This window comes from Auxenochlorella protothecoides (assembly GCF_000733215.1).
Source record: "Auxenochlorella protothecoides strain 0710 unplaced genomic scaffold scaffold85, whole genome shotgun sequence".
Taxonomy (NCBI): domain Eukaryota; kingdom Viridiplantae; phylum Chlorophyta; class Trebouxiophyceae; order Chlorellales; family Chlorellaceae; genus Auxenochlorella; species Auxenochlorella protothecoides.
Window position 1 is genome coordinate 105,326 of NW_011934254.1, and position 17,390 is coordinate 122,715.

Below are 17,390 nucleotides of genomic sequence, written 5' to 3' on the forward strand. Positions count from 1 at the left end.
CCCCTCGTATCATCCCCCCCCCCCCCCCCCCCCACTAGGTCCTGCCCGAGGTTCTGCAGCAGCAGGCCCGCATCGACGACCCCCACGCCGCCCAGAGGAAGGCTTTCCACCGGCGCGTAAAGGGCTCCCTGCCGCCGCTGACGCCGGAGGAGCGCTACCGCTTCCGCATGGCCGGAGCGGGGCCGGGTGAGGTTCCTGGTGTGAGAGCGAGGGATGAGGTCGCATCTTGTGATTCACCATTTGCAAGCGGACCTTCCTGAGCTGCGTGACATCCAGAAACAGCAGAGGGCAGTGGCTGTCTGCCTGTCTGCAGAGTGTGATCCACAGCCTCACATCCTGCGCTCGCCATCCCCATCGCCCTTGCCAGGCGCGGGCCTGGGCCACATCCCGCGTCTGAGCCTGGGCCGAGACAGGTTCAACATCCCCCAGGGCTCCGGCGCGGGGCAGGCGGAGGCGCCCGTGCGGGCGCTGTCACCCGAGGCGGTGGAGGTGGCGCGGAGGACCTACGTGGCGGGCCTACGGGCCCTGGTCTACGGCACGCTGCTGGGCTTCGGCGCGCTGGCGCTGGCGGGGACCTACGTGGCCCAGGCCATGGAGCTGGGCCAGCCGGGCGCGGACGCGGGGCGCAGCGTGCGCAGCGCGCTGGAGCCGACGACGCGGCGGCTGCGGGACGGCGCGGCGCGCCTGCGCGCCGCGCTGGGCGGCTGGGCGGCGCGGGAGTCGGGGGAGTCGGAGCCGCGGTCCGAGTTTCAGCAGCGAATGATGGCTCGGTATAATCCAGGAAGCCTGGGCGGGCGGGTCGACGGCGAGTTCCGCGCCCCGGGGCGGGAGTGGAGGGAGCCGTGAGGGGCGCGGTGCGAAAACCCCTGGGCTGTGTAGACACCCCCTTTGCCAAGATGCAGGGGCCCCCAGGCCCCTCTTTAACAACTCCTGCCCTTCATGAACTCAACGGGTATTGCTTTGTCTACAAGGGGTCAGCCCCCGATCCTGACTTGTACACAGTGCACGGAAACTGGGACGTCTTCTCATTGGTAGGGAATGCGCATGCGGTGCAGCAGCCCATACGACGCTGGCACGCCCTTCAGCGGTAGAAAGGGAGGATCTGGGTGCACACGTATGCCCAGCCGACGCCAGACAGACCGCCCACCAGCCAGCCGGCCGCGAAGTTGTCCCACCTGCAAGGGTCAAGGAGGGGGAGAGGAGATGACGTGACGAGGGGAGGGAGGGGGAGGGCTCAGAATTCACAGACTCTTAGCAGACAAGTGGGAACAGGCACCATTCATGTCCCTGCTGCTGGCACAGCCCAGCATTGAGTACACGCCTTGCCGTCGACCTGCCTGATCTCCGCCCCGCCCCCAAACCCTCCTTCCTTGATCGTCTCCCTGCATCTTCCACTCACCCATCGGCGCTCTGCAGGGGGTCGCGGCTGATGCTGCGCCCTGACAGCGTCTTGACCCCGACCTCTGGGCCGTCACCCTGGAAGGTGGACTTGCCGTAGATGGACAGGCAGACGGCGAGGATGAGGACCAGGCCTGCTCCAGAGAGGCTCCCGGCCTGCTCTGCGACGCCGGGGATGTTGCGCAGGGGTCCGAGCTTGATGAAGGGCCCGACCAGGAAGAAGCCATGGGTCAGACCGATCTCCACGCCGCGCTGCAGGGGGGACACCCCGATACGGTAGGCAGGGAGGTTGGAGAGGAAGCCCGCCACCAGCGGGGAGGAGGTCACGGGGGTCTCCAGCATGCCGATGTAGGGGTCGCCATTGATGGGCTGGATGGCCTGCGCGCGTGAGGAGGAGAAATTGCGTTGCATAATCTAACTGCAGGCGCCTGGCGTGCTCTCGGCGGGTATACGAGGCCCACGAACGCCTGGAGCAGCAGAGGCGCGCGCCCCAACTCATGGTCGGGGCTCCGACCGATCCCCAGCGCCTTGCTCCGATTCCAGAGCGCCTCAACGCTCCTGGAGGCGGCATACAAGCGAGCAGATACCACCATCATCGCCGCGTGCGCTCACCTGCTGCCTGGGCTCAGCAGCGGCTCTGACCACCCGAGAGAACCGGCGAGGACCTGCCGGGCAGGCCCTGGTGCTCTGAAAGGCCAGGCATGGGCGGAGGGTGAGGGAGCTAATGGCCTGCATGGTATCTAGGCTGGCTCAAACGATTAGATAACTCGGGGTGGGAGGTGTATCGCGTGCAACCTTCCAGCTCGACATCCCCCGGTCTGGTTCCATGCGGATCAGTATCACATCGTAGAGCGCACCCGGGTCAAACACACGGGGATGGCCTCGCTTCAAATACCAGTTACAGGTGGGGGTTCTAATCACATCATGACATCTCACAGGGTACTCAGACACTCAAACATTGATTGCAGGAAACATTTGCATATACAGATCACACCAGAGCAGTTTGCCCCTGCACGACTGACTGGCACGGCCGACTACATCTGCAGCCTGTCCACGATTATTTCTCTATCTCCTACGCTCAAAGTGGCAAAAGCCTGTGCACCTCGGGGCTGGAGGTCTCCTGCCGAGTGGCCCAGCAGCAGGTCCCCGGTCGCCCCTCGAATGGCGTCCTGCAGCAGAATGCACATGGGTGCGTCGGAGGGATGCAGATCTGTGATTCGGGAAACACCCATACCTCCCAGGCAGCCCTGAGCAACATCACATTCCTCATGTAAACCTATGAATGCGGTGTTCAGGCCATGGTGGGCTCACTCCGCCAGCCTTGACTCGTCACAGCCTCCCTTCCACCAAGGAAGCAACCCCCACCCACGCCGCACTTGGTTGGGACCACAAGGCCGAATGTCTGTGACGTACTTGTATGCATCCTCCAGACGGACAAGGCCGTCTCGGGCCGGCAGGACCCCCAGACCCGCCCAGTAGATGGCGGCGATGCAGGCAGCGGGAGCCCGACCCAGGCCTGCGGTGCAGTGCACGAACACCCGCCGACCCTGGCTCAGGGCCTCCAGGAGCATGCCGACCGCGGTGGGCAGGGCGTGACGCAGGCTCCCTGGGTCAAAGTCGACTGCAGGAGCCCGCATGTACTGCACGCCATGCTCCGAGGCGGCGTGCCTGAGCGAGGCCAGGTCCACGCCCCAGTGCCTCAGGTCACGGTCCTGCTGCAGGTTGAGGATGGCATCCACGCCCTCGTCCTTTGCAAGGTGGGCCACATCCCCTGGCGACCGCGGTTGGCTGCCCAGGAGCAGGTCTGACGTCAGGTAGTGGTAGTATATGCCTGCCGTGGGAAGGGGGGCAGGCCATGGGAAGCCGGAGCACCCACATGCCAGGTGACAGGGCGCCCGAGACCCCGCACTTGGCTGAATGAGAAGTATCCTGAAGAACAACATCCTCGCGCACCTCGTTCAGGATGATACTCGAAGGGATTGAGGCCCGAGCGCGTGCTGGACCAGCCCATCTTGGCAGCCATGGTCGCATTGTACTCCGAGACCATGCGCGCCTCTTGCGTAGCTGTAACCGTTTCGGAAGGCGAGCTGAGGCATTTCCTTGACCTCACGCGGCGACACGACGGGCTCTGACCCGCAGCGGCCAGGAGTCGTGGCTGGTGGGTCGCGACAACACCCCTCGTGACCTGGGCCGAGCATGGTCTCATCGGGACGACTTCTCTGTTGAGTGTCTGATCATGGCATGGACCGCAACCAAAGGTTTATGTGGCGCGACGATTGCTCTTGATGCTTTAGCCTGGCACCTTTTCTGTCTATTGATGCGCTCGCGCGCGAACTAGTGGCCAGGATGGATTTTGGTCACACACAATTAGCCTCGGCTTGTGGAATCCCTGACAAGCACAGCTTTCAGGGAGACACTCCTCCCCGTGCTTGGGTCAAGAGCCCACCGACAGAACTTTCTGCCAGTGGCGCTGGCGGGCAGGGGTGTGGCTCCTCCCAGGGTCAGCTTGAAGGTGCCCTGAACAAGGTCCAGGGGGCTGTGGTAGTCCCCGCTGGACATCACCAACTCGTTCTCGGACACCTGGTGCTTCTGCATGAGTGTGGTAAATGTTTTCAGCCTTGAATCGGAGGGGGGTTCAGATAATCTAGCCCGATGCTCCAGCTTCAGACCATCACTGTGCATTTGAGCAGAGCCTCATGTATGTCCATATAAAACGACCTGCCTCACATTGCCATTTCACACACTCACTTGGAGGAACTTTCGCCAGGTCGTGCGTTCTTGGAGGTCCTGACGAGTGAAGAGGTACTTGTGCAGCATCCACACCTCGCCATCCGGTGCCAGCTGGTAGATGGAGTGAACCTGGGGACGATGATAAGAATGGTGAGCAGTTGTTTATGTGGATTCATGCCAGGCTCTGGGCATCGTGCATGCACACCCTGACCTCTACGGCAAATCAGTGCTGATGGGGAGAGCCCTGATGATGTGCACAGACTCCACTTCACTCACCAAGACATTGGCATACTGAAAGCTCCCTCCAGGGCTGACATCGTAGAGCATGGTGGCCCCGTGAGTGAGGTCACCTGCAGCACAAGGTTGTGTGGGGGCCAGAAGGGGTCAGAGGCCAGACATTATCGGGGAATGGTGGTACGAATTCTGCTCCTCCCGCCCCTCCCTTTCCGCCATCATACCTGTTCGAACCCTGCAGGTAGCTCCACTGGGTGCAGTGATTCCGGCCCCACGCCAGAACCTTGCATCAGCCATGGTGGCAACGCCATGGTACTGTTGGATGGCCGCCAGCATCGCATTCTTCCCATCCCTGTGCCTGGCATACTGACCCTGCAGCTCAATGCGCGAGCCTGGGACAGCACGTGCGACCGGGGAGGGGCACAGGTCACCATCGTTGGCAGCAAAAGATGAGGCTCCCTGTGCTTCAGGGTCCATGGGACTTCTTGTGACGTGTTTGTCTGCCGCTGGTGCCTCATCACCATTATGGGCAGGCAGGCTGACTGGAGGTGTCCAGGGTTGCCCCTGCTCTTCATGTTGACCCAGCAGGGTGGGGCTGAGGGAGAGCTTGCCAAATGCGCTCAAGCTATCTCGTGGATCGTCGTCCATGGTGCCTGCTAGAGAGGTTTTGTATATATGATTGGCTGTGATCAAAATACTGTGGACCGCCTAAGACTTGCCAACATGCGCACCTACCGTGTGCATGGGACTGCCCAGCGACGAATAGGAGATCGCAGACGTCCTGCAGTCTCGGAGAGGCTGCAGCGGGAGGTTCACAGCGTGGCTTCTCTACCGACCATGGACGCTCCGAGGTGGAGTTGCTGTCCTCTACCGAGGCGGCGTACTGACGCTGGTAGGGGGCACAAGGCACGAATCTCCCGCAGGCGTCGCTCTCTCTCAGCCACTGCGCGTCCACGATCGCGGTACTGGCAGACTGCTGGGCAGCTTGAAGCTTTTCGGTGAGGAAGGAGCCCATGAGCAGCCCGCAACACACCAAATGCGTCGTGTGTCCAGCTCGATAGTCTCCACAATACGTGCCGCCTAGCCGCTCCACGATGTCCCTCAAATCCCGTCGCAGGGGTCCGGTGATACCTATGGTAGGTAAAACGGAGCATTAAAAGACATTTCAGAATCCTAAAGGGAATGATCAGCGAGGTCATGCCGGCATCCACGCACCGGTCAGTGTAACAACGGGGGCACCGACTGCCTGCCGCATAGTGATCTGGTGGTGTGGTCTTGTTCTCGGGTCGTCTGTTGTCATGACATGATTCCAGGAATGCATTGTCGAATGCACGAAGGCATCGCAGCGGTGACGAGGTGGCCATCGACACCGTTCTGGTACTGCCCCCGGACCAAAGGGCATCGTGTTCCCGAAGTTGATCTGAACAGTAACTAGCATGTACATGTACAGAGGAACATTGGTACACCTATCACCCCTCATCGGTTCTTCAAATGCATCTTATCACAAAGTACACCTCCAACGGGCATCACAAGCTGAGCCTGCCCAGCCCATGCCGGGCCATGTTGCCGTAGATGCTCACGGCCACAGCCAGCAGGCTGGATGCAAACCAGACGTACTTGTTGGTCAGGTATTGGGGCGGTTCATAGGTCTCCCAGAACCGCTCGTCCCACGTCTTCTCGCGCTTCGACGCGGTCGTCGGCGGGGCCCTGGGCCGGTTTGTGGGTGCCCGGACGCCCCTGTTCACGTCCATGTTCTTCAGCACAGGGATGTGCACCCTGTCCTTGTCGCTGAGGGGCAGCTTGGGGGCCTCCATGATGTAGCGCAGGTCGGCCGCCCGACGCCGCGTGGATGGGAGCGGGTGCGACTCCTCCAGGCGCTTGTACACGTCGATGCACTCAGCCTCCCGCCCACATGCCTGCAAAGTGATTGGGAGGACATGGAGAGATGAGAGGGGGCCGCTGTGGCCAGGTACGACAGGCAGCCTGACAGCCAGACTGTACTGTGGTGGCACAGTATATCCCCTTTGCAGGCTCTAGAGATGAGTGACCATTTCACCCAAGATAAACTTGCCTGGTAGGAGAGAGCAAGCCACATTTGGATGTCTCCTCCCAGGTGGGAGAAGGGGCCCTCCTCTTCCAGCGCGGCTTCGAAAAGGGTGACAGCTGCAGAGTAGCGTCCCCTGCCGTAGGCAATCTTCCCCAGCTTCATGCCCCTTTCACGCTGCGCCTGCTGGCTCTGCAGCTCCTTTGCCCTCTAAAGGGGTTGGTGATTGGGGGGGGGTTGCGAAAGGATAAGCTGCTGGCCTTGGGACAATGGCATCTTGCAATGGGACAGCAGGTGCACCATACAGGCTCGCAGCAGACCCAACGCAGTCGTTCTCTCCTCCTGACCTTTTCCAGGGACTCCTTGATCCTGTCCTTGTATCGCTCCTGCACGCCCGACAACTCTCGGCTTGAGGAGAGGCCTAGTTGCTCTGCTACCAGGTCATCTGCATCCCGCCCTGCTTGGCGCCCTGTAGCCACGAGATGGGAAGTCATGGATGGGGGGGACTGTGTCCAACAGCTTCATGCCGAGGTGTAAGCTCCACGGCTATGCATGGTGGCCATTCCTATTGCACAACAAAACACATGCCTGTCAACCACACGCCCTCTCACCCAGCTCGTAATCCCTGGCAGCCTGATCGCGCAGGGATTCCAACGAGTCCTTGGCCTTGGATTTCATGACCGATCCCCTGCGCTGAGGCTTCCAGGACTGCACTCGATGGGCCGGCATGTGCCTACAGGAGGTCCTTGCCGGCCTACAGCTCCCGAGGGGAGCACACTCGGGCACGCCCCGCCTCGCATCCGACAGGGCCATCGGGGTGGCGAAGACGCTCATCATGAGAGCCGGACCTCCATATTGAGATACAGAGAATGGTGGTGTTCAAGGCGCTGTGTGGTCGGGATGCCGAGGTGGCCTCATGACCATAAGGCGCGCTGTTGAATTTTTGGAAACGGTGCCATGCTGCGGCCACAGGTGTCGGAGGCTATCATGTTCCCTTCTCCAACCATAGGCTTGTCATTACAACTGGGTGTCCCGGAGGAGGACGGTGCGACCCTTCCCCTCGACCCCATCCAGGCACTTTCCTCTGTAATGCGCGGTGTTGCTGCTCTCTTCCCGCTCCACCACGAATCCGCAGCTGGCATAGAAGTCGCGCGCCACCGTGTTCACCGCCAGGGTGTGCACGTACAGGGCATCCACGCCATGCTCCCGCGCCAGCTGCCTCGCAGCGCTCACCAGGCTGCGCCCGATGCCTCGCCTCTTCACCCCCTCGGCTGTCGCCAGGTTTGCAAGGTATGCTGCATTCCTGGTGCGGCCTGCGGGAATTGAGGGAGGGGCACGCTCCGTCCCAGGAGTAGCATCTTGACTGGAAGTGAAGGTGGGTGCATGCTGGACCGAGCTGCACATTGTACCACAGCGACACAGGCAGGACTCCGGTACTGCTCCCAGGGGCATCGTCTTCCCCCCTAAAATCAGGGATGCTTCCCTTCTGCTGTCCTCCTCACCAATGAGGTACTCCCCAGGAAGGGCCGATGCAATGTAGAGATCTAGTGTTGACAGCACCACTCCGTCCTTGCTGGGGATGTGGTAGCCCGGGTCCAGGTCAGCGTGCCGGCTGGCGTCAGCCAGAGCCACAAGGCTGGTCATTCGAAGATCGAGGCCGGCCTGGTCCAGTGGGAAGGATGCTATCGCATGCCCAAGTTCTCGGACCTCCTCCTCCACCTTCATCAGCTGGTGCAACTGCAGGGTGGGGATGCTGGTGGGGGGTCAGAGGCATATGTGCTGATGCGTTGGAGAATCCACCTCAAAAGCTCCCACAGCCTCACACCTGCCCGGCAAAGGCCCTCTCTGGAGGGTAAGTGTAAAAGGCATGAGCGCGCAGGAGCGCAACCGCTTGCAGCTCCTCGGGTCCCTGCAAATCCCTGCAAAGTTGTGACGGCTGGTAGGTTCAGGTTCTCCAGGTGTACAGTTTCCACCAGCACTGTGTCGGTGCAGTGGGACCCCACCTGATGGTCAATTCAAGCTTCTGTCGTGTCTCAGGCGAGCTCTTCCCAGCCCGGCACGCGCTCAGATCTGCCAGACCGCGGCGAGTGGGATTTAGGCCGGTCCATGTCCAACCATGCGCATGTGACATGCATCCCGCTGAGAAGCATGCCTTGTAGGCTGCAGCGCACATCGAAACTCCTTAGAGCGCCTAGATGTACATTTGACGCGCACGGCCCATTGTAAGGCTGCGCGCATGACCGGATGTGTTCCTCCGATGGATGAAGTTCGATCACATGAGCTTGGTTGGTGAACGGTGAGCGCGCGAGAGATACAACGTTGGCATACCACCTTGCAGTATATAGGCAACTAGCCACCGAAACACATCTAACTTGAAAAGTGACGTGATCCATACAGAGCCTGATTCGCCGGGTGGCATAGTGGCTAGTGTCTCACAGAGCTTGCCGACCGCGTGGACCACTCCTGCTTCCATTCCGTTGCCACCCACTCAGTATATATCAATCGTACTTCATAGCTGCCAAGTTATTACAGTCTTGAGACTTTTAATCACCCGCCGAGCATGGCAGAGTCTTGGGATCCATCCACTCGGGCAACTGTGCAGAAGATCCCCCTGCTCACAGTCAAAGCCGGGCCACGCGATAAGGATGCATGGCAAGCCCGACTCAAGGAGGTACATTGAGTTTGAATTCGGTGTGCTCGAGGAAAGTTCCCAAGAGAGTGGAGTAGGTACCTCTTGAGATCCTGTCCAACATCCTCACGCTCACACAGGAGATTCAAGCCCTCATCAAGTACATCGAGATCAACAAACGAGGTGACCTGGACTGGTTCACCATCAAGCCCACGAACAAGGAGGGCACCCACTGGCAGGGAAAGTGCTGGTACATCCACGAGCTGGTCAAGTATGAGTTCAACTTCCAGGTGCCGAGGAAGAGATGGGAGACAGCCATGCTGGCGACCTGTACTGCCCCTTGCGGTATGTTACCATGGAAGGCTTGCTCATCGTGGCATCCCCCATTCCTTGCATAATCCGGTACCTTCCTGCCACTCCCCCCCATACACCTCATCTCACACCACAGTTTGACATCCCAGCCACCTATCCGACGACCGCGCCTGAGATAGAGCTCCCAGAACTTGACGGCAAAACAGCAAAGATGTACCGAGGGGGGAAGATCTGCCTCACCATCCACTTCAAGCCCTTATGGGCCAAGAACAGGTGGGGAGGCATGGGTGGATGCAGCACATGCTCTGGGTACTGATGTATGATTGTTTCTGTTTGAAGCCTGACAATCTCCTACTCTCTTACCTCCTATTGTAATGTCGATAAACATTTTACACCACAATCCCTACCGTAGTCCTCATTTCGGCGTTGCACATGCTCTGTGCCTGGGTCTGGCGCCTTGGCTTGCGGCCGAGGTACCATACCTGGTGGAAAGTGGAGTCGTCAAAGCAAACAACTGATAGGCGGGGCTAATATTTTGTATCCATTGAAATGTTAAAAATTCGAAATTACGGCGCAGTAGAAGCAATTCATTATGTGTCAGGGTTATCAAGAAACCCTCACTTAAGCTGGAAGGCGCGAGCGCAGGCTTCGAATTCAAATTCCGTGGCGGGAGCCCGTCCCGGACAAGCTCCGTGATTCGGCAAGAGTACTTGTAGCCAGGTTCGACCCTACATCGCCAGACGGTGCTGGACCCTGCACAGAGACTGCTCAATCAGAGCTTGGTATGACGGCCACACGCCGTCAATCCAATGGGGAGGGGGGGCCCACAGTGTCGAGCTTTTATCGGAAACGGAAGGCTCGACCCACAGCCCTGGACGTCGCTGCCATCGGCGACGTCCCTGCCTCAAAGCAGCCCAAACCCTGTCTCAGTCCAGTCGCCAGTCCTGTGCATGTGGGGAAGACCAAGACACCCATTCGACGAGGTTCGTGAGGGAGCTGCTGCGTCGCATCCGTTGGTCGGGCTCCCACACAACCCCCCACCTCCCCTGTCCTCTCACCCCCACCTCGGCCCATACTCATCACCTCAGGAGCACGCCGCGGCCTAGCCCTCTTGGCGGCAGCCGGTGTGGAGTACAAGGCACCCAGTCCCTCCCCACGGGGTGATGAGGGGGTGGCTCCATCGCCCCAGTCTCCCAGCCCCGAGCCCACAAAGGGCAAGTCCCCACGCAAGCGGGGGGCGGACCCTGGATCCCTGCAGCAGCCTCTCCCAAAGAAGCTGGCTGTCTACAAGGACATGTTTGGTGAGGGTTTGGGACGTGGGGGGATGACCAGGAAGTGGCTGTGGCCCGCGAGGCAGGTATTCCTTGTCCTGGACCTCCGCTCTCCGTCGATGGCACTGCAACTCTCACATCTGCACATCTGTGCCTTTCCAAGGATCATCCTTGAACATCAACCCCCGATCTTCACATCCCGCAGTGGCCGTCCAGACGGTGCACGGCATGATGAAGGCTCGGGGGGCTCGCACCACCTTCCAGACCATCCGCCCCGCTGTGGAGGAAGCCTGCAGCCGGCGTTTCACGGTGCGGGTATGGGGCGTCCAGTCCAGGAGCATCTACGTGCTTGTGTGGGAGAGGTACTCTCGCACATGGTCTTGCCGCACAAGGACCCCCTCCTCGAATCTGTTCATCAGCCTCCACCCCTCATCCCCCGCCCACCACACCCCCTCCCCACCCACCCGCTGCAGACGGATCACCTAGCCCAGCTGCAGCACCTGCTCCCCGGCATCCTGACCAGCGACTGGGTCCCACTCCCCGTCGCCCCCCACTCCACCCGCACCGAGCCCCAGCTGATGATCGCGCTGCGGCCCCGGCCGCCCGGCATGGAGGCCGCGCCGTCGCCCCACGGCGGCGCCTGCAGCCCGCGCCGGGGCCCGGCTGCGGCGCTGGAGCACGACCGGGAGGCGCTGCAGGGCGCCCTGAGCCGGCACCTCCTGGACTCCTACGCCGAGCACCTGCACCAGCGGGCCATGCTGGCGGAGGAGGCGGGGCGGGCCGAGGAGGGCGAGGCGCTGCGGGCGCGGGCGGGGCGCGTCGTCCCGCCCTGCCACGACTTCCTCCCGCCCTACCCCGAGGCCGTGCCGGAGGTGCCGCTGGCCGACCTGCCACCGCGCCCCGACTCGCTCCCCGCCACGCCTTCGGCGCGGGGCCGGGCGGCGGCCCCCTGCGAGACCCCGGAGAGCGCCCTGCAGCAGCGCCTGCTGGGCAGCAGGGCCATGCCCTCCACCTCTGGTGAGAAATGGAGCAGGGGGAGATTGGAGGGATTGCTGCGGCGTCGAAGCTGGGTGTAGGCTCAGTGCAGTGAGGAGGAAGGGGAGAATGGTTCCTGGGTTGGGGGCAGGGCTGCTGGAGACACTTTCTGACGTGTCAAACAGCCCCTCGGACCAGCCTTGTCCAAAGTAAGTGCCCACCACGTCCGTCTCCAGCCTACTGAGCCTGCACATACCTCCCCTCATCCCCTCGCAGGCAGGCCGCCAGTGTATCCTGCCTCAGCCCGGCAGCCGCAGGCCGTCCGCCAGCGCAGGCTGTCCTTCAGCCTGGCCGCCGACGCCGGCGCTTCGGCGCTGGACCGCCTGCATGCCGAGGTCCAGGGCGCGGCGAGCGCGGCGGGTGGGGAGGGGTCCCGCGGCGCGACGCGCCCGGCCCGACCCGACGCCGGCGCCCTGGAGCCCCTGCTCCCCGGGGACTCGGACTTCGAGCCCCTGGCCGGCGGCATCCTGGCTGCCGACGACTTTGACGCGGCCCTGGCCGCCGCCGAGAGGCGTGGCGACGGCACCCCCGCCGCCCCGCCCCGCCCCTCCGCCGCCGACGCGGCGCTGCTGTCCTCCATACCGGCCGCGCTGCGACGCCGGTCCAGCGAAGGCGTGGTGAGCCTGAGCACGCTGCGCCGCCTGTCCCGGAACGAGGACGCGCGGCGGCGGCTGAGCGGCACCGAGGCGGTGGCGGCGCGCGAGGCCTCTGCCGTTCTGGCCGCGCTGCCCAGGACCTTCAGCCGCCTCCAGCGCGTGTTTGGCACGGCGGGCCGCGCGCGCTGACGCGCGAAGCAGTGCTGGCCAAGCTGCGCGGCGGCGCGGGCGCCGGGACGGACGCTGAGCTGGAGGCGGGGATCCGGGCCCTGGCGGAGCACGCGCCCGAGTACGTCCAGCTGAAGCCCTACGGCGCGTGCGGCACGCCCGCGGTCTGGGTGGACCGCGGCGCCGATGCGCGCGCGGTCATGGGCCGCCTGATGGCGCTGGCGGAGGGGCGGCATGCCGCGAGGGAGCCGCTCCTGCCCCAGCCGTGAGGCCTGGCCTCTGTTCCTTTACACAGGCGCCTACGCAAGGTCCCTCTTGCCACCAGCAGCTGTTGAAAGTTTGCTCATTGCCCCAAACCTATCCCCGGGTTGTAAATTGACCTACCCGCGCCCAGAACTACCCGGCATGACTCAACCTTTCCCGCCATCCAACCCCCGTACTGCGACACTCGCACGACGAGGCCCGGGCCTGACGAGGACCCTGGCACCGAGCATACCCTAGCCAGTCTCCTGCTCCAAAGCCCGAGTGATATTGAGGCTGTCGGATACGCGAACGGCTGCCGGGGCGCAGAACATCCCGGGTGACAGGCTGTGAGCTCACTCTTCCCAGCAGGTGCGTTGCCGACCCTGAGTTCGTGGGCAGTCTTGCCGTATTTCCTTGTGGTTTATCATCTTGGCTATGCTTCTGTGCTTGGGTGAATGACGACACTCATCTTGAGCGAGGCTCGCGCCCGTGACCCCAGTCTCAATGTCTTCAAAGTTTTCCGACGCCCCACGATCCTTGTCCGCATGCGCGTTGATTGGTGTGCTGTGAGCATATGCTCGGTACTTGAGTGCTCCATGACCATCTTTGCGCAGGGCTGTCTCTCACAGGCGGGTGTCTCGGAGACTGAATCAGCATGGCTGCCAAGGTAAGGTGGTGCTGCAGTCTCCATGAACCTTTCATAGTTTTCTCAGAGTGAAGAGTGTCTACGAGGATGTTGATGCGTACCATTGGCCCTCCTGGAATGCCGAGCCCTTCACCTCTGCCCCATGAAGTACCCACTCCAGGGAGCCATCGCAAAGCTGTTTGACCCTCTGGTTGCGAGGCTCGCCCCCGCCTACCAGGCGGCTGTTGGCAACGAGTTGCGGAAGGTGGGACTGCGGTACGAGGACCTGTACGACCCTGAGTTCGACTTGGTGAGTGATCAGAGGTTGGCGGATGTGTGAAGGCTCATTGGTGTCTGTGTGATCGGTTAGGGTCTGGGTTTTAGGCTGTGAGGAGGACACTCAAAAGTCCCAACCCCTCTATCTCCTGCATGCCCGCACTGGTGTTCCAGTGCCTGCGCTCGTCCTCACCATCCTCTCCGGCATGCCCTGCGACCTTCAGGACACCGCCGAGGCTCTGCGCCGCCTCTCCCCCGATGAGGTGCATGCCCGCAACCAGCGGTTGAAGCGTGGCATGGACATGTCGATGAAGCACAGTGAGCTGCCGCACGAGATCCAGGAGCAGCAGACACCCTTCAACTTCTACCTGGATGAGACCCTGGCCCAGGTCAAGGCCGAAAACGAGGAGAGGAAGCAGCTGGGCAGCGGCCGGCCGTACGATCGCCACCTGCCATGACCGCAAGGGGTGGTGCCTGGAAGAATGCGCTGGGTCACTCGTCATGTAGATCAAAGAGCTGATGCAGATTGGCGATCAGAGATGGGTAGAAATGATGGAGATGAGTGTACACTGGTTTTGTTGTTGGAAGCTGGCTAGCCAGTGGGCTGCCCGGCCACTACTCGAGGGAGGGAGCGAGCGCGCCCGGAGAGAGCGCTCAATGCCTTAGCATGGCGAAGGCAACAGCCTGAAGAGCGTGCGCGGCAATCTAAATCGGCGCGTTGCGGTGTATCAGTTTCTTTGAGAGCGTCTGAGCCGGGCATCCTGGAGGCTCGAGGTGGAAGAGGAGGACTGCACTAGCCTGCTGTCGTGTGGAGGCATGCCGGCGCCGAACAGCTCGCTGGGTCGGCAAGACAGTAATCTGGGCAGTCCTCATCGCAAGCGATGGACTCAGAGGCAGGAGCCCTTCTTCATTGGTGTGGCGGGCGGCACAGGTATGGCGGAGAGGGGCATGGGCAGGCCCCGGCACCGGTGAGGGGGCTAAGCTGCCCAACGACTTCTCCCTTCATTCATCCGGCCACCCCCCATCCACGTTCCCATTTCGTCCCTTTCCAAACGCAGCCAGTGGCAAAACCACTGTTTGTGACCTCATCATTCAGCGCCTGCAGGAGCAGAGCGTAGTTATGCTGGCCCAGGTGCGTGTTTGGCTTGGGGAGCGGGTAATAGCAACGAGGCAGCGACACTGAAGGCTCACATCTCAATTTTGCGTTCCAGCATGTGCAGATGGGTAGGGATGTAGTCCACTAACAGTGAAATTCCCTCGTAGGATTCCTTCTACCGAGCCTTGACACCCAAGGAGCTGGAGAATGTCCAGGGTGAGTGATTGGAGGATAACTTCTAGGCATGGACCTGCATGTGAGCGTGAACTTTACATGCAGCAGATACTGGCTAGTGCCCCTCTGCCTGCCATGCCATGCTCCAACTCCCACCCTGGGCCCACGGTGCAGAGTACAACTTTGACGTGCCAGAGGCCTTTGACGAGGAGACCATCATCGACTGCCTGACAGCGCTCAAGGTGCGGTCATGGTGGGGATAGCAGGAGTGACCACAATGTTGAGTCCCGAACACCTGAAGGTCTGTGCCCTTCACCCATGCATCCCTCCGCTGGTGATCCAACCTTGCTCAGGCTCAGAGGTCCTTCGAGGTCCCGGAGTACGACTTCAACACTCATACTCGCAGCGATCGCACGCGGCGCGTGCTGCCTGCTGACGTGGTCATCATCGAAGGCATCCTGGTGCTGCACATTGCCAGCATCCGCGGCATGCTCAACATGAAGATCTACGTCGACACCGATGACGACGTCCGGCTGGCTCGCAGGTGGGGCAACGGGGGGGGGGGATTTAAAGTGGGAGCTGGGAGGCAGGAGCAAGATTGACGGAGTGGGGGGTGCATGGGAGGGGTGTGGAAAGGCATCGCATGTGGAGCTCTTTCGTTCCCCGCCGAAGGTCGAGACCATGCTACCATCTTCAAGAAGGGTTGGGCTTGATATTTGCAATCCATTCCTCAAACCCAACCGCTGCAGGATCCAGCGCGATGTCGCAGACAGGGGGCGTGACGTGGCGGGTGTGATCGAGCAGTACACAAAGTTTGTGAAGCCCGCCTTTGACACCTACGTGGCCCCCTCCCGGAAGCATGCTGATGTCATCATTCCCTGGGCACGGGGGGACAATGCAGTGGCCATCGACCTCATCACAGAGCACATCCGCATGAAGCTACAGCAGCATGATCTCAGACGGATCTACACCAACCTAGAGATCATCCCCAGCAACTACCAGGTGGGTGGGTGGAGAGGGAGATGGGATGCTCAGAGAGTTGGGGGGGGGGTTGGCATGGTGTCTAAGCAGCTGACTGGAGGTTGGCAGGTGCCTGGACTTGCTTGGTTCCTGAATCTGATGAGTATCTGCCTGCAAACTTGATGAGCCATGACTGGCCAGGACTGATGGGGCGGTGTTTTGTGCGGTTCGCGCTACCTCCTGGCTGCACGTTGCAGTTCCTCTTACAAAGCACCGAAACCTCCCCCACTGCAGATCCGTGGCATGCACACCATCATCAGGGATGTGAGGACATCCAAGGCAGACTTTGTATTCTACGCTGACCGCCTCCTGCGTCTGGTGAGGCCAGGTCGTGTGTTTGCCTGAGGCAGGAGCAGCAGGAAGGGTGCTCAAATAATGTGCCGCTGCCTGCTCGGACCTTTGTTGCTGCACTTTCTCCCCTGCCTGGAACCTCCTCAGCCGTCCAGCCCTCTGGCTCAATGATTCGAGGACGTGCACTCTGCTCCAGGCAGCTGCGCCTCTCTCTCACCAGCCAGCACAGCCTCCACTCTAGCCCGCATATCATACCCTCATGCTCCCCCCGGCCCAACCCACCCTCACCTCCCTCCCAGGTGGTGGAGGCAGGGCTGGGCCACCTTCCCTTCCAGGAGATGACGGTGATCACCCCCACCGGCCACCCCTACGTCGGCGTGGACTTTGCCAAGAAGCTGTGCGGCGTATCCATCATCCGGTCGGGGGAGAGCATGGAGCCCGCGCTGCGCGCCTGCTGCAAGGGCATCAAGATCGGCAAGATCCTGGTGCACCGCGAGAAGACGTGGTCGGCGGTGCCGCGCCGCGCCTCGGCCGGCGCCGGCTTCGCCCACCGCTCCAGCGCCTCCAGCCCCGACCTGGGGGCGGCGGGGGAGGGATCGGCGGCCGTGCCCGCCGGACCCGCCGGGCGCAGCTCGCCCGCCGCGCCCGTCGCGTCTCTCTCCTGCATCGACCCCCCCTCCCCCGCCGGCCCGGCGCCGCCGCGCCACTCTGCCGACAGCGAGCTTGGGGTGCGGGCGGCGGTGGAGCGCGAGATCGTGTACGAGAAGCTGCCCACCGACATCGCCGAGCGCTATGTGCTGCTGATGGACCCCATCCTAGCGTCCGGGTACTCTGCCCAGCGCGCCATCCAGGTGTTGCTGGACAAAGGCGTTGATGAGGGGCGCATCCTGTTCCTCAACCTGGTGGCCGCGCCAGAGGGCGTGCATCGCATCTGCCGCGCCTTCCCCCGCCTCAAGCTGGTGACCAGCGAGATCGACGAGGGGCTGGAGGCCTTCGCCGTGATCCCAGGTGAGTGCGTCGTCGAGTGGGTGGGTGGGGGGTGCCGCATGCTGGGATGTTGTTGCTCTGGAGGTCTTGAGGGTTGTGGCTGCCGAAAAGTGCAACTTCCACCCTGATGCAGCCCGCACCTGAGATCCCTCTCCCCTCAGGTGTTGGCGAGTTTGGCGACCGCTACTTCTGTGATTGAGGCGCGGGCAGGCGGCGGCACAGAACCCCTGAAGCTTGTTCTCCTGGTCGCTGCACCAGGTC

The 17,390-nt window shown here is 61.9% G+C and overlaps 13 protein-coding genes across 13 annotated transcripts in view; 7 read left to right on the forward strand and 6 right to left on the reverse strand.

The window, feature by feature from the left end:
• Window positions 1-846, forward strand: part of F751_6222 (hypothetical protein) — a gene marked incomplete at both ends in the record, with an annotated part of 2,062 nt that extends 1,216 nt beyond the window's left edge. Inside the window, 3 exons of the mRNA XM_011400665.1 lie at window positions 39-186; window positions 368-579; window positions 730-846. Coding sequence (XP_011398967.1) covers window positions 39-186; window positions 368-579; window positions 730-846 — 477 coding nt within the window. The remainder of the gene's footprint in view (window positions 1-38; window positions 187-367; window positions 580-729) is intronic.
• Window positions 847-1,081: 235 nt separating this feature from the next.
• Window positions 1,082-1,994, reverse strand: F751_6223 (Photosystem I reaction center subunit XI, chloroplastic; the record flags this gene model as incomplete). Its single annotated transcript, XM_011400666.1, has 3 exons — window positions 1,082-1,175; window positions 1,400-1,776; window positions 1,860-1,994. 3 exons carry the CDS (start codon window positions 1,992-1,994, stop codon window positions 1,082-1,084), a joined length of 606 nt encoding a protein of 201 aa, XP_011398968.1.
• Window positions 1,995-2,432: 438 nt separating this feature from the next.
• F751_6224 (Laforin) lies at window positions 2,433-3,445 on the reverse strand (the record flags this gene model as incomplete). The annotated part of the gene is made up of 3 exons (XM_011400667.1): window positions 2,433-2,567; window positions 2,775-3,229; window positions 3,352-3,445. The coding sequence occupies 3 exons, from the start codon at window positions 3,443-3,445 to the stop codon at window positions 2,433-2,435; spliced, it is 684 nt and encodes a 227-aa protein (XP_011398969.1).
• A 387-nt stretch (window positions 3,446-3,832) lies between these two features.
• Window positions 3,833-4,455, reverse strand: F751_6225 (hypothetical protein; the record flags this gene model as incomplete). The annotated part of the gene is made up of 3 exons (XM_011400668.1): window positions 3,833-3,856; window positions 4,147-4,257; window positions 4,405-4,455. The coding sequence occupies 3 exons, from the start codon at window positions 4,453-4,455 to the stop codon at window positions 3,833-3,835; spliced, it is 186 nt and encodes a 61-aa protein (XP_011398970.1).
• A 1,433-nt stretch (window positions 4,456-5,888) lies between these two features.
• On the reverse strand, window positions 5,889-7,084 carry F751_6226 (hypothetical protein; the record flags this gene model as incomplete). The annotated part of the gene is made up of 4 exons (XM_011400669.1): window positions 5,889-6,278; window positions 6,419-6,616; window positions 6,754-6,875; window positions 7,018-7,084. The coding sequence occupies 4 exons, from the start codon at window positions 7,082-7,084 to the stop codon at window positions 5,889-5,891; spliced, it is 777 nt and encodes a 258-aa protein (XP_011398971.1).
• Window positions 7,085-7,423: 339 nt separating this feature from the next.
• Window positions 7,424-8,050, reverse strand: F751_6227 (hypothetical protein; the record flags this gene model as incomplete). The annotated part of the gene is made up of 2 exons (XM_011400670.1): window positions 7,424-7,719; window positions 7,909-8,050. 2 exons carry the CDS (start codon window positions 8,048-8,050, stop codon window positions 7,424-7,426), a joined length of 438 nt encoding a protein of 145 aa, XP_011398972.1.
• Window positions 8,051-8,412: 362 nt separating this feature from the next.
• F751_6228 (hypothetical protein) lies at window positions 8,413-8,565 on the forward strand (the record flags this gene model as incomplete). The annotated part of the gene is made up of 1 exon (XM_011400671.1): window positions 8,413-8,565. One exon carries the CDS (start codon window positions 8,413-8,415, stop codon window positions 8,563-8,565), a length of 153 nt encoding a protein of 50 aa, XP_011398973.1.
• A 113-nt stretch (window positions 8,566-8,678) lies between these two features.
• On the reverse strand, window positions 8,679-8,879 carry F751_6229 (hypothetical protein; the record flags this gene model as incomplete). The annotated part of the gene is made up of 1 exon (XM_011400672.1): window positions 8,679-8,879. One exon carries the CDS (start codon window positions 8,877-8,879, stop codon window positions 8,679-8,681), a length of 201 nt encoding a protein of 66 aa, XP_011398974.1.
• Window positions 8,880-8,966: 87 nt separating this feature from the next.
• Window positions 8,967-9,865, forward strand: F751_6230 (Ubiquitin-fold modifier-conjugating enzyme 1; the record flags this gene model as incomplete). The annotated part of the gene is made up of 4 exons (XM_011400673.1): window positions 8,967-9,077; window positions 9,176-9,325; window positions 9,484-9,620; window positions 9,760-9,865. The coding sequence occupies 4 exons, from the start codon at window positions 8,967-8,969 to the stop codon at window positions 9,863-9,865; spliced, it is 504 nt and encodes a 167-aa protein (XP_011398975.1).
• A 432-nt stretch (window positions 9,866-10,297) lies between these two features.
• Window positions 10,298-11,104, forward strand: F751_6231 (hypothetical protein; the record flags this gene model as incomplete). Its single annotated transcript, XM_011400674.1, has 3 exons — window positions 10,298-10,334; window positions 10,436-10,648; window positions 10,824-11,104. 3 exons carry the CDS (start codon window positions 10,298-10,300, stop codon window positions 11,102-11,104), a joined length of 531 nt encoding a protein of 176 aa, XP_011398976.1.
• Window positions 11,105-11,619: 515 nt separating this feature from the next.
• On the forward strand, window positions 11,620-12,686 carry F751_6232 (hypothetical protein; the record flags this gene model as incomplete). Its single annotated transcript, XM_011400675.1, has 5 exons — window positions 11,620-11,635; window positions 11,870-11,988; window positions 12,073-12,166; window positions 12,266-12,408; window positions 12,504-12,686. The coding sequence occupies 5 exons, from the start codon at window positions 11,620-11,622 to the stop codon at window positions 12,684-12,686; spliced, it is 555 nt and encodes a 184-aa protein (XP_011398977.1).
• Window positions 12,687-13,448: 762 nt separating this feature from the next.
• Window positions 13,449-14,019, forward strand: F751_6233 (Cytochrome b-c1 complex subunit 7; the record flags this gene model as incomplete). Its single annotated transcript, XM_011400676.1, has 2 exons — window positions 13,449-13,595; window positions 13,786-14,019. 2 exons carry the CDS (start codon window positions 13,449-13,451, stop codon window positions 14,017-14,019), a joined length of 381 nt encoding a protein of 126 aa, XP_011398978.1.
• A 599-nt stretch (window positions 14,020-14,618) lies between these two features.
• On the forward strand, window positions 14,619-17,328 carry F751_6234 (Uridine kinase-like protein 1, chloroplastic; the record flags this gene model as incomplete). Its single annotated transcript, XM_011400677.1, has 9 exons — window positions 14,619-14,693; window positions 14,825-14,873; window positions 15,006-15,073; window positions 15,185-15,375; window positions 15,581-15,833; window positions 16,086-16,169; window positions 16,442-16,644; window positions 16,861-17,150; window positions 17,291-17,328. Coding segments are annotated over 9 exons (1,251 nt in total), but the record flags the coding sequence as incomplete, so codon positions are not given.
• Between the last annotated feature and the right edge of the window lie 62 nt (window positions 17,329-17,390).